General features: G+C 40.1%; 1 protein-coding gene across 1 annotated transcript; it reads left to right on the top strand.

The window, feature by feature from the left end:
* Positions 1-294: 294 nt before the first annotated feature.
* Positions 295-1553, top strand: LOC131684575 (putative tRNA (cytidine(32)/guanosine(34)-2'-O)-methyltransferase). The gene is made up of 3 exons (XM_058967576.1): positions 295-544; positions 620-1275; positions 1338-1553. The coding sequence occupies exons 1-3, from the start codon at positions 424-426 to the stop codon at positions 1479-1481; spliced, it is 921 nt and encodes a 306-aa protein (XP_058823559.1). The 5' UTR covers positions 295-423; the 3' UTR covers positions 1482-1553.
* The last annotated feature ends 12308 nt before the right edge of the window (positions 1554-13861 follow it).

Genomic DNA, 13861 nt, shown 5'->3' with positions numbered 1-13861 from the left:
AATTTTATGCATTGGGCATATTCGGTCTATCCACTCCTTAAATTCTTACTAGAAGTATATGCATGAAAATGCATAAAAATCAAAGTAGAAGAAAAGAGACGGGAATAGAAAGTATGCTAACTATGCATATTTTTGTTTCTCAGTGTAGAAAATGCATAAAAATTACAGTAGAATTAAAGAGATGGGAATATTTTTGTTTCTCAGTGTATAGTACCTCTCAAGAGTGAGGGTATAGTTCAAATGAAACCAACTGGAATCCGCTTTTAAAACAATTTTGGCACACCCCTGAGTAGAATTTGACTTGGCATCAAAATCTGTGTATGAGACAACAATCGTAGATGCTGTTCTCATTATTTTGAGAATTTTAATCGTAAACCGAGTTTACTGGATTTTGTCTCCAGCAAATCGCAAACGTGAATTAAAATGGGAAAAACCAGCAAGGATAAACGTGATATTTACTACCGTTTGGCCAAAGAAGAAGGATGGCGTGCTCGTAGCGCATTTAAGCTCATTCACATTGACGAGGTGTTCAACATCTTCAAAGGTGCGTACCTACCTAATATTGATTTTTTTTTCAATGAGCAGAGAATTTGATGAAATTAATTTCACCCACAAATAGGTGTAACAAGAGCGGTCGATCTTTGTGCAGCTCCAGGAAGCTGGAGTCAGGTGCTATCTAAGAAGTTATATGAAAACCGTGACAAAGAAGCCGACGATGTTAAAATTATTGCCGTAGATTTGCAAGCAATGGCTCCTCTACCGGGCGTAACCCAGCTGCAGGGAGACATAACCAAATTGAGTACAGCCAATGCAATCATTGAACAGTTTGGGAATGGGCAGAAAGCTCACCTCGTGATTTGCGACGGCGCCCCGGATGTAACCGGTTTACACGATATTGATGAATACATTCAATCTCAGCTATTGCTTGCGGCTCTTAATATTACGACTCACGTTCTAACTATCGGTGGAACATTCATAGCGAAGATCTTCCGTGGAAAAGACACCACCTTGTTATATTCGCAGTTGAGAATCTTTTTTGAGAAGGTATCGATTGCCAAACCAGCAAGTTCGAGGAACTCCAGTATCGAAGCTTTTGTCGTATGTCAAAACTACAAACCTCCAGAGGGTTACATTCCACAAATGATTAATCCTATGCTAGATGATGTTCAGAAGATTGCCGGTGAAACCGAATCGGAAGTAAACCGTTCCATCATTCCGTTTATCGTGTGTGGAGATTTACGGGGATATGATTCGGATATGTCGTACAGTTTAAATGTTGGTTGCTACTTTTTAATTACTTGGGCCGTCATTAAATTTTTTTTTTTTTGGGTTTTCAGCTTGATCCTGAGAAGGACTATGAATACCGAGACGTTGTACAAAAACCGTTAGCTCCAGCGTACAGCGAAGTGCTCGAACGAATGAAGACTACATCACTAAAGCATGGTAGCATCAAAGTTGAGTATGACAAAAAGAAAGATTAAGATTCACATCATTCATAAGACTTACATTCTGCAACATATTAGTGTTTTGATCATACAGCATGATGAAAAAGACGTGGTCATGGTTTTTACTTGCGTAAAGTAATGTCACATACCATTTATGTTTTCGGAAAAGCTTTTTTCATTGATTTTTTATGAAAAAATCAGCAATGTACATGCAACAAGGGATAATAACTTGCTTGTTATACTAAATTATCTGCTCAATTGACAGTTTTTCGATCCGGTTTAGTCGCGGTACAATACCGTGAACGGATACCAATATTCTATCATTAACTTTATATGCGCGTTATCAGACCAACGAATTGCATCTTCAAATAAATGAAATTTGAATTCTCTTAAACGACAGAAAACTAAATTGCAAGTATGTAACATAATGCTAAATGGAGGTAAAGTCAAGCTATCTAATAAGTTCATGATTTTCACATCATTGGCATTTTGGTTGAAAATAGGTATCCAAATGTAGAATAATATACTACTTCAGAGCTGAATTGAGTGAAAATGATGTGAATGAAATACGCTATACGACTATATGAGCCAAAACCATAACTTGAGGGGTCAGAAAATTGTTTTCTGTGGGTCAAAATCAAGCAAATCTGCTTTCGTAAAGGCATTTTCACTGTTTTGAAAAGCATCGTCACAGCTAGAATTTCAAACAAATTTAACATTGTTCTTTAACAAACTATACTTGTTATACAGTTTGGATGATAAACGCGGAATAAATTTGCTATAGTAGTTTTTTAGACCCAAGCTCACATTTTTTTTTGGGGAACTGAAGCATCGCGACATGTCCCAATTTTGTCAGAACCTTTCTCAGTCATAATGTGTTCTAAATACGGTAAATTGGATACAGCAAATTTGCAGTTGACCTTGATATCGACATTGATGTTGACATTTGCCAATCGCTCTAAAACTTTAAACAATTTCCTTCGGCAGTCTTTAACATTTTTCCTAGCGCTGCTAGACTCACAAACCAGCCTTGAGCTAAGGATAATGGATAAGCGTTAGAAATGGTCAATTGGTTGATTGAAACTTTGCAATCAATTACTAACCGAATTTCATTGTTTTTTACAACAACTGGAGAAGCACATTCGCTTGTTTTTATTGGAATTATAACCTTTTCTCTTTCTACCCTCGGCATGATACTGCACCTTGATGTGATCCGGGGGCTTTTCCACCAAAGCAGTATTACAGTGATTATATCACAGAAACTAGGGATGCGATTTTTTTCTTTTTAGTCAAGCTACATTGTGATCAATGTTAGTACTTAACATGGCGACCTTTATTATCCACTGCCATGGTCAAATAATATACAATGGGGATTTAGGGCCCAATTCTCTATGCAGGCACCCTTCTTTTGTTGCTATATTTTCAATTAGATCCATGCTAACACTCACTAACACAAATTGCTTATTCTCTCATATACACTAACAATCTCTCATTCCAAACGTACAAACGTGGCCTACGCGATAACACAAACCTGGTCACAAATACGAACGCCCGCGATCTCGCCAATATTCAAACAACCCGATTGATTAGGTGAACGTTGGAACCTAAGAACCTAAGCTCGCGCAATCACGAATCGGTCACGTCCGGAAGTCTCCGCCCTTGATCCTAGCAGCCCAAATTCATGCCTTTAGTTGGACCAATAGAAATAAAAACTAGACAAGACGTTCACGCGCGATCATTGAAGAATTCGCGAACGTGCGAATGGCCACACACTTATAAAAATAATGTGTCCACGCGAAGTTACATACATACTAGCACACGCGACAAAAACGTCCACATACAAACGCTCGAGTCCTTCGTGACTACACCCACGATCTCGTAAAAAGTATAACATTCCGGTGACTAAGTGAATGGTTTAGCACTTATAAATTAACAATTCCGGTCTCGAGAGTGAACCTCCAAATGCCCGTGTTCGCGCGAATCGGTTTCGTCTCGAATCCCCTATTCTCGGCCCTAGTAGCATAAGTCCAATGCCTTCAGGTGGACCAATCAAAAATATGCTCATATCCACTAAACTACATAAAAATCGAATGTATACACACAAACTCACATACCCGCGACAAACAAATATAAATATATATGAGCCCTTCGCGACCATCCACGCAATCTATACCCGCAATCTTCCAGACATTATAACATCCCGGTGATAATATGAACGTCTCAGCACTTGTAATCACTCAAACGCAGCATCAAGCGTGAACCTACAGTCCCCCGCACTCGCGCGATCATGAATCGTTCACGTCCGGAAATCTATATCCTCGATTCCAGAAGTCTAGGTCCATGCCTTCAATTAAATCAATTAAAAAGAAAGCTCTCATATACACTGGACAACACGGTCCATGGCGACATCACCAGGAAATCTATTGATATGGAGTAACTCGCTCCCTGCTAGAATGTGATCCGTACACCGAAAACTAAATATCAGAATGGCGGTCCGCGTGGCACATATACACCAGCACACGCGACAAACATGTCAACAAATGATACTTCAGCTCTTCGCGATCATCTACGCACATCTAGATTCGCGATCGCAACACTCCGGTAAAAACGTGAACGTTTTAGTACTTACGAAGTTACAAACGCGGTCTCAAACGCGAACCTGCAAACGCGAACCTGCAAACGCGCGCCATCATGAATCGTTCACTTCCGGAAATCTTTATCCTCCATTCTAGTAACTTAGATCCATACATTCAGTTATACCAATCGAAAAATAAAGCTCATATCCACAAGGTAACACGTTCCTTGGCGACATGACTGAGAACTCTAGTGATATGTAAGAACCCACTTTTTTCTAGAATCTGAACCGCACACGAAAAATTAAGTATCAGATTCACGGTCCGCGCGCGATCATTCTAGAATACATGCGAATATGCGAAAGCAAACGACATTTATATAGAATTTATGCACGCGAAGTTACATACACGTTAGCACACGCGACATACAAAGGCACACGCGATCGAACACGTTAACGTACAAATGCCCGAGCTCTTCGCGATGATACACGCGATCCCTACGCCCGCACATACCTGAACCGTACAATGAATATCACATTCAGAATCACGGCCCGCTACAATTGGCCAAAAGCAGTGTTTTAGTGGGCGACATTGTCTGTCTCGTCTGCAAATTGTAGTATGTGATTCTGACGGGGAGCCCTTCCGAGAGCCTAGCTCTACGGCTCCAGTAGGACAACTCTCGAAAAAAAAATTCGGCATATTATTAATACTCAATAACAATACTAACTCTCTTCTCTTTATTTTATTTTTATTTATTTTCGGTCTCATGCGTTATATTCTTGTGATGACCTTTTGGAGCTCATACATCCAAGAAGAGCAACATTGCTGCCAACAACGATTCTTCTCTGCCATCAGAAGTCGACAGGTTTTAGAACAATGGAGATGTATTCTCATACTCGATGGAATCAGATAAGTAGGAACGATCAACAAACTGCAAGTAGTATATTACACATTTCTTGTTTTAACGCATAAAATATTATTTTTTTTTTTTGAGGTCGCTAGCCGTGCATTGAAGAATGCCTAAAACTCTGAACTAGGCCCCGTCGAGTGCAGTCCGTCATCTGTCCGTCTCGTCCTGTCGTGTCTGGGGCTTCCAGGTTACATGCATTCACCAGACGAGACTAGCTTATGTCAGCTTAATTGTGCACTGGTTTCGTAGAATCGAGGCGATCATCGAAATGATAGATCCTACGAGTGAATGCACTTGGCCCAGTCACCTGTCGAGCATTTGTATATTTGCGTGTGTGAATGTTTACGTGTGTATGGGAAGTATTGCATGTTGAGATATGTGTGTTACCTGTAAATAATATGTTAATACAAATATGCATGATGTTAAAATAAGACATGTGTAATATGCTACTTACAGTTTGTTGTTCGTTCCTACTTATCTGATTCAATTCAGTATGAAAGTACATCTCAATTTTTCTAAAACCTGGCGACGTCTGATAGCAGCGAATAGTCATTGTTGACAGCAATGTTGCCCTTTTATGTTAAATTATCTCGGAGAAGTCATCAGAGAAATATGACGCATGAGATCGAAAATAAATAAAATAAAATAAAGAGTAGAGTTAGTACTGTTATTGAATATTAATTGAACAACACATGTACCATGCAATAAAACTACTTGGAATCGTCCAAATGCCAGAAAATGATATATATATTTACCATTAACGACAATTAACTCCGTTAGAAGTTTCTCATGCTATGCTGGACGGGAATGGATCATTGACGTCCATCGGTAAATCAATCGTACCTTCATTTATCCAATCCGAATGAATCGAATCGAATGTACGAATTGAACACCAGTAAAAAATAACCAACGAATCCCAAGAAGGATCACCCACTATTCCATCATATAAGTCAGTTCTGCATCCATTCCCTGGTCCACATGTCACAAATACTCAGACGCCCACATACACAGTTTGGCACACGGCTAGCACACAACTGTACACTAGTACTAAAAACCACAATTATTACAACACAACACAACTAATAGGGTTCTACTGTTATTTTTTTAATGCGCCTGTGCACGTTGCCGAGGTCGACCGATAAATCGACACACACTGACTTCCACTGCGAGCCGTGCTCACAAAGACTGCCGTTAAGCTGTTGAACAATGTCTGCAAACACAGCCCACAGAAAAAGTCAATCCACGGCGACCCGCCAATCGGCCACGCCAGTGTGCACAGGCTCTTAGTTGACTGTTAGTTTGGACTGGAGCAGAGTATGAAAAAACATAAAAAAGGTCCATAAGCCCTCTCGGTCTCCTCGATGCACCACTATCAAGGCGCAATGCAATAACCATCCTAAAGCAGGTGTCTGCTCAAATATGCGTGAAGATGTTTGCAATACCGTCAAACCCGTCAACCTAGGAGAGGGTTTTAACGCATAAAATATTATTCGTATTAAAATATTATTTACAGGCTCCACACATATCTCAACACACATAAATACACAAATGCTTGACAGGTGACTGGGCCAAGTGCATTCACTCGGAGGATTTATCATTTCGATGATCGTCTCGATTCTATGAAACCAGTGCACAAGTAAGCTGACATAAGCTAGTCTCATCTGGTGAATGCATGTAACCTGGAAACCCCAGACACGACAGGACGAGACGGACAGACTGGACTCGACGAGGCCTAGTTCAAAGTTTTCGGGCATTCTGCATTGCACGGTTAGTGACCTAAAAAAAGAAACATTCGGCATGTTATTTTTCCTTTTATTACTATATCCACAGTCTATAGAGAACAAAGAGTGAAGTCAAAAAAAGCCTACCTATCGAGCACAATTGGAATCCATCTCTGATACCTCTGCAGCAAAGTTGGATTCTAATTTTGCTCGATAGGTAGACTTTTTTCGGCTTCACTTTCTGTACGCTCTTTGCGTACCTTTATACTAGGGCCTTTAACTATATCTTAAGTTAGGTTCATACTAATACTCACTAACACAATCAATTGTATATTCTCCCACATATACTCACATCCAAAACGCACAAACGCCCCTAACTTTCGCGATAACACAAACCTGGTCAAAAACGCGAACTTACATTACAATTTCAATCATCCACACACACCTACGCTCGCAATTTCGCCAACATTAAAACACCCCCTTACTTGTGTGAACTTTACAGCACCTATAACTTTACAACCGCATTAACCCACCACTCGCGCGATCATAGACCGGCTACGTTCGGAATTCTCTACTCTCGATCAGCCTAGACTCATGCCTTCAGTTGGACCAATTAAGAATGATGCTCATATTCACCAGATAACATGTTCCTCTACCATACACTAAAAATTAATTATCAGATCCACGGTTCGCGTGCGATCGTTCAAGAATTCACGTGAATATGCGAATGGCTACACGAATCTAAAATCGAATTTATGCACGCAAAGTTAGAGACGCAGCGAAATTTCGCATTTTTGATTTCAATCGGCAGCCTATTTTTGATTCGAAGCTTATTGATTGTTGAATATTCATTATTTTATTATTGAATCAACAATATTATTTTTATTCCAACCAAATTTTCTTTTCTTTTAATATTGTATAGTAGTAAATAAGCGTGTATTTTTCATCTGTCAGTGAACTACCATATAGCAAAGGCCCATTTTAATTGTCAATTGTAAATTTTCATTAAAAAAAATTTTGCAGTCCTATTATGCATACCATATGTCAGCATATACAAAACAATTGCAGAGCCAGACACCGGCTATACTCTCTGGTAAGTGTCAATGTTAAAATAATTAACAATATTGAACATTATCTTTGAAACTTTCAGAACAAACGCAACATGATGAAAGTACATCATTGTCAATTCAAAATATAGCATGCTGAAAGTACATCGATGGCAACAAAAAATGGAAACTAAAAAGGATTTTTTATATTACTATTTATAAAAATATACAAATATATCAATAGTGACTGTTATTAGTTGTTTCAACAAAAGTATATTGTTGAACTAATCGTCTTTGTATCATTGGATCAATAACACGGTCAATCGTTTCAACAATAATATTGTTAATTCAACTGATAACACGATTAAAATCTAGAATTGTCAAAACCAGAATATATTGTAGAAACAACAATACTGCGGATTGAATCAAATATGGAATATTATTAGCTCTGAGATAATAATAATTATTGTTGAAATTGAACCAGAATATTGTTGTATCTACAATACATTTTTCTGCGTGTAGCATTCAAATGCTCGAGCCTTTAGCGATCACACTATTACACAATTACTAAACGCCCACGCTAATCCAGACAGATATGCACTCCTGGACTCGAAAGCTAAAAATCACACCTTCCACGCATACTCCACCCAGGACTGAACATTAGATTCATACATACAAAGCAACAAGTAATAATTACAGGTATTCGTCTGGCAACCGGGGGAAGTACATCTCAAACGCAGAACTTATCATTTCAATGATGGCCTTGAATCTGCGTTGCCTGTGCTCAAGGCACCATAGCTTTGTCCGTCAGGTCAAGGATGTATGAAATCCGCTAGCCTCCACCCTCGGCCCTAGCTGCCCATAAAGGGATAAAAAAAATTATAACCTTTTCTCTTTCTAGCATTTCTACACACAAAAAAATGTAAACGTTATGCCTATTGATTTTACGCATAGATTTTTGCAATTAGCGGAGGCAGATAGACACTATTTGGTGGCACAATAACCTAATGTGTGTATTTATAAGACAAATTAATCTTGCATTCAAAATTCATAACTATAAGGCACATAAAACCCGATTCTATAACAATACGCACATATAACTTATGTGTGGGCATACATATAGTTTATACAGTTGATACATAGAAGGTATGTGTGCGCGTGATAACATTATCATTTCTTCTTCATATGGATTTTAAGTGGTTTGAAGCAAATAGAATTAACGCTTGAATTTTTTTTTCAGTGTAGATGTGCTATCACCTTATCCTTCAATCTATAAGGCGTGTTGTATGCTTTTTGCCTTTCTCGTATAAAGAAAGGCTATGCAATCACTGTAAAAATGGACTTTCTAACCGAGGCCCGGAGGGCCGAGTGTCATACACCATTCGATTCAGTTCGTCGAGATCGGCAAATGTCTGTGTGTGTGTGTATGTATGTGTGTGTGTATGTGTGTGTCATTTAAACTCACACAATTTTCTCAGAGATGGCTGAACCGATTTTCGCAAACTTAGTTTCATCTGAAAGGTATAACGCTCCCATAAGCTGCTATTGAATTTTTAGTTGATCCGACTTCCGGTTCCGGAGTTACGGGTTGAAGAGTGCGGGCACACAACAAATTCCCATATAAACTGGTACCACCATGATGTTCAAATGATGTAAAACATATTAAAATTGATGTAACATTACTCTAGTTTGCGGGTCTGTATCACTAATGATCAATCAAAGCAGCTTTGACCACATTGGCCACCTATGACGGTTCATGGCGCCCCCGGGGAACCCGCCAAGTTCCTAAGCTAATATCACACCCATTCCCCAAAGAATTCTCTACCGATTTTTACAAACTTGATTTCAAATTAAAGATACAATAATACCATTGACTGCTGCTGAATTTCATTCGGTTCTGACTCTTGCTTCCGGAGTTACAGGGGTGTTAGTAAGCATACACTGGAATTTCCCATATAAATCGGTACAATCGTAATACCTCAGAGGCTAAAAAATATTGAAATGGTCACCAAATTACTTCTAATTGCAGATCTAGATCACTGATTGCCAATCAAACATTCTTTGAATATATTGTCCACTATCGACGATTCCGGAAGTCCGGTATTCCGGGCATATTCTACAATTAAAGTCACATCGGTTCTTCGGTGTTAACAACCGATTTTCTCAAACCAAGTCCCAAGTGGAAAGCAAAATATGCAGTTGAGTATTGCGTCGCCGCCCCTCCCCCACCCCCGCCTTGCCCTTACACCTCCCTCCTTCATCACTCCCCTCCCCTTGGACCACCCTCACGCCCGCATTTCCTTCATCCACCCCGTATACCGAAATAAGATGAAGGATTTCTGACGCATCCTCCACTCCCACTCTACTAACCCCCCATTCCCTCCACTTTCAAACCCATTCCATTAACATTTCAAAATATAATCACATGAAGATAACATTGAATTCATGCTGATTAAGCTAATTAAATATTATTCTTTTGCCTTTCTCATATAGAAAGGTTATGCAATTGCTCCAAAAACCGACTTTCTAACCGAGGCCCGGATGGCCGAGTCTCATATAACATTCGACTCAGTTCGCCGAGATCGCAAAATATCTGTATGTATGTATGTATGTATGTATGTATGTATGTATGTATGTATGTATGTTTTTTTTTTTTTTTTTTTTTTTTTGAGAGCAGTAAAAAAATTTTCAGAAAAACCCTGAGTGAGGAAAAATGTACAAAAACCCCATTGTCAGGGAACGGGTTTGGGCTGCCATCACCCGACCCGCTAAAAACCACTGCTCTTGCCCAGAACCTGATTCCTCCCCGGCACTACCTTGCGGCATTACTTCGGGGAGGGGTTTTTATGTGCATAGCACGCACTCTAATTCAACTACTTCCTAGTTCGTTTCTTCCGTAGGGTTACAGCCCCACTCCTCTACACACCTCCAATTCTCTACCATCCACACAGACTGGCAAGCTCTGCATGGCAGTCGGAAAGCTGGCTGTGAGTCGAGGCTTAGTACTCCTCCCCTACGAGTACAGTCTGAGCGGCAAACTTCTGACTGTCTAATTCACTGAGCCCTGCGGCTCGCTTGTGCCGGTTAGCACCGCAACTCCCTTCTCGCACCATTCAACGCCGTTTACTCTTTGAGCACCAGACTTGTTCGCGAACTACTCGGTCTAGTCCCCGACGATGGACCTAGCCTACTCCGACGGAGAATTCCCCGGCGAGAGAAGTTCTCCCGAAACCGAGCCAACCAACCAGATGTCGAGGTCAGTTCGGCGATTCCGGTGGAGCAGAGCGTCCGGTTCGCTGATGCCCCGACGACCTGCGACTGGTGGTATTTCGTCGCGGTCTACTCAGTCTAGTCCCCGGCGGTGGATCTAGCTTACGCCGACGGAGAGTTCCCCGGCGAAGGAGGCTCCCCCGGTACCGATTCTTCTTTTGTTTTAGCACCACAATTTCATGAGCTCTTTGGCTTCCTCTCGTTCCGTTTCGCCCGATCTACTCGATCTAGTCCCCGGCGGTGGATCTAGCCTACTCAACGGGCCATACAGTAGGTGCTGAGGTCTATCCGGCGATTCCGGTTGGAGCGTAACTTCCGGTTCACCGGCGCCCCAACGACCCACTGCTAGCTCTGCGACGCGGTCTACTCGGTCCAATCCCCGGCGGTGGATATAGCCTACTCACGCCTATGTATGTATGTATGTATGTATGTATGTATGTATGTATGTATGTATGTATGTATGTATGTATGTATGTATGTATGTATGAATGTATGTATGTATGTATGTATATATGTATGTATGTATGTATGTATGTATGTATGTATGTATGTATGTGTGTATGTGCGGATTTGTTAAAAAAATGTCCACATCGGTTTCTCGGAGATGGCTGAACCGATTTTTACAAACTAAGATTCAAATGAAAGGTATAATATTCCCATAGGTTGCTATTGAATTTCATTTTCAACCGACATCTTGTTCCGGATTACGAGTTGAAGAGTATGGTTACAAAACAAAATTTGTTGATTTGTCCACATCGGTTTCTCGGAATTTCTGAACCGATTTGGCAAACTTGATTTTAAATGAAAGGTCCATCAGCTGCTGTTGAATTTTGTGTGGATCCGAGTTCTAATTCCTGAATTACAGGGTGATACGTACGATCACGCAGTAAATCCCGATTCTAACGAATTCTGCGATGAATGTAAAAAGGTGAAATTTTTTCCAAAAAAGTAAACACAACTGTTGAATTTGTAGATGTAGGTCACCAACAGTCATTCAAAGTCTCTTTGGCCACACTGGCCACCATCGACGGATCCGGAAGCATGCAAATTCAGAATAACGACTATATTGGTTTCTCGAAAATGGCTAGACCGATTTGATCATCTTAGTCTCAAATGAAAGGTGTTGCGTCCCCGGAAACTGATATTAAATTCCATCTCCATCCGACTCCCGGCTCCGGAGTTACGGGTTGTGGAGTTCGATCACATAGAAAACTCCGGTTCACACCGATACCGCGATGAATGCAAAAAGGTGCTCTTATATATGCTTACCAAGTGTAATAAGAATGAAAGACATTTCCATAATGTTATATTGTACGAACCAACTATTAAATCATAGTTTGTAGAAATGAGAAAGGCACAATGGCACCTCTAGGTGGATTAAAACAGATTTTTGAAAATGGGTTTGTTTTCTTTCAAATCCAGCTATTGCCGTAAAAAAATCGGTTGGTTAGCTAATTTTACTCAAAAACATCATTGGCATGCATATATATTGATGCTATTCACCGACACTGCTTTTGTCGTGTAGAAAGGGTTTACCTGACAAACCTACATTGAACAAATCCAATTGGCTGCCTCGCTCCGTTGACTGCCTTAGCCCGTTCTACTCTAATATTCTTTCAACTGACTAAATGCAATTCAAGTGATCTGAAAATATTGGCGTTGTAATCATCTGCATTGTAGTACACCGGCGATCAGCTCTTTCGCGACTTGAATTTTTGCTCATCACTCCAGCAATTCGTACTGAGGCAGTAGATAGTGTCCCACAGTTGCTTCCTTACTAACTATTATACCCTATACTCATCCTACCGTCCATTCGAGAGAGAGCTACGGTCTCCAAATCGGCGCCCTTCATTCGCGATGTAGGTCCCTTTTGTTTGTACAATGCACTTTTTATGTGTATTTGCACGTATTCTTCTGTGTTTGTCAGCTGTGGAAGTACTGGACAAAAAGAGAGATTCATAGAGTATTTTTTTCCTTTCCCCGTTCTTTTTTTTAATTTAATTCCATTTCCCGGTTGTATTAAATGCAAGTTAGTTTCGTCTTCAATTCAGCTGTGCCCTTACCGCTCTCTCACTCGCTACAGGTGATGCGCTCCGAGAGGACAAGCGAATTGCGAATGTTTCGTTTGACTGGGATTTTCTGTTCTGTTGTGAAATAAATATCTGGTGTGACTCAATTGCACAATCACACGCATTAAATACAGGCATCGCATGCAGATCTGGTTTTACGACAGGGTCTACTTATCGTTTACGACGGATTGTACGACGAAATAGCCCAATGCTCTGGATTGTATTTGTTCTTGCATTGCTTTCATTGTCACGCGGTATACAAGTACCTACATTTTCACTTTCAGGAATTATTATAACGACAAACCTTGCAATAACTTACTTAATTTGTTGGGTCTTTTGGTGGTACGATAAACGTGGCTGAAAGTGTCGGTGAAATCCAGACTAACGTTCAAACTTTTTTAACAGCCCTATAAGGCTGGAGCTTCTATTGGATTTTATTGCATTCGTTATGATGAATAAATCATATAAATCTCTCGAATATATAGGCCACGTGATTCAAATGCTAGTTATCCATCGGAACATGAGACATCCACCATTCAATTGGAGAGGCTCTGATCAAAAATATCAGCAGTAAAAGCAGTGTGAGATTTTAAACGTCAACGATACTAAACGAATGACGAATTTTTTGCACTATTTGAAGCAAAACAGTTTTTAGAAAGCGGATCATTTTGTGTGTTTTTGTATAGTAATGCATTTTAGGATTATTGCCAGGAGAATTAATTATTAACTAAGGGGAACATTTTACAACCATACTAAAACTAGGATTAACTAGAGGTGGTGATTCAATATTGTTAAGATTAGGGGAAGGGGTATAATTAGGGCTTTTT

The sequence above is a fragment of the Topomyia yanbarensis genome, chromosome 2, assembly GCF_030247195.1.
Source record: "Topomyia yanbarensis strain Yona2022 chromosome 2, ASM3024719v1, whole genome shotgun sequence".
Classification (NCBI taxonomy): Eukaryota; Metazoa; Arthropoda; class Insecta; order Diptera; family Culicidae; genus Topomyia; species Topomyia yanbarensis.
Note: the sequence above shows the minus strand (reverse complement) of the source record. Positions and strands in the feature narration are given on the sequence as shown.

Bases quoted from the DNA above. Each gene is read 5' to 3' on its own strand.
- LOC131684575 (XM_058967576.1), top strand. From the start codon at position 424: ATGGGAAAAACCAGCAAGGATAAACGTGATATTTACTACCGTTTGGCC. The intron at 545-619 runs GTGCGTACCTAC...ACCCACAAATAG, and splicing joins GGTGTTCAACATCTTCAAAG to GTGTAACAAGAGCGGTCGAT. The intron at 1,276-1,337 runs GTTGGTTGCTAC...TTGGGTTTTCAG, and splicing joins ATATGTCGTACAGTTTAAAT to CTTGATCCTGAGAAGGACTA.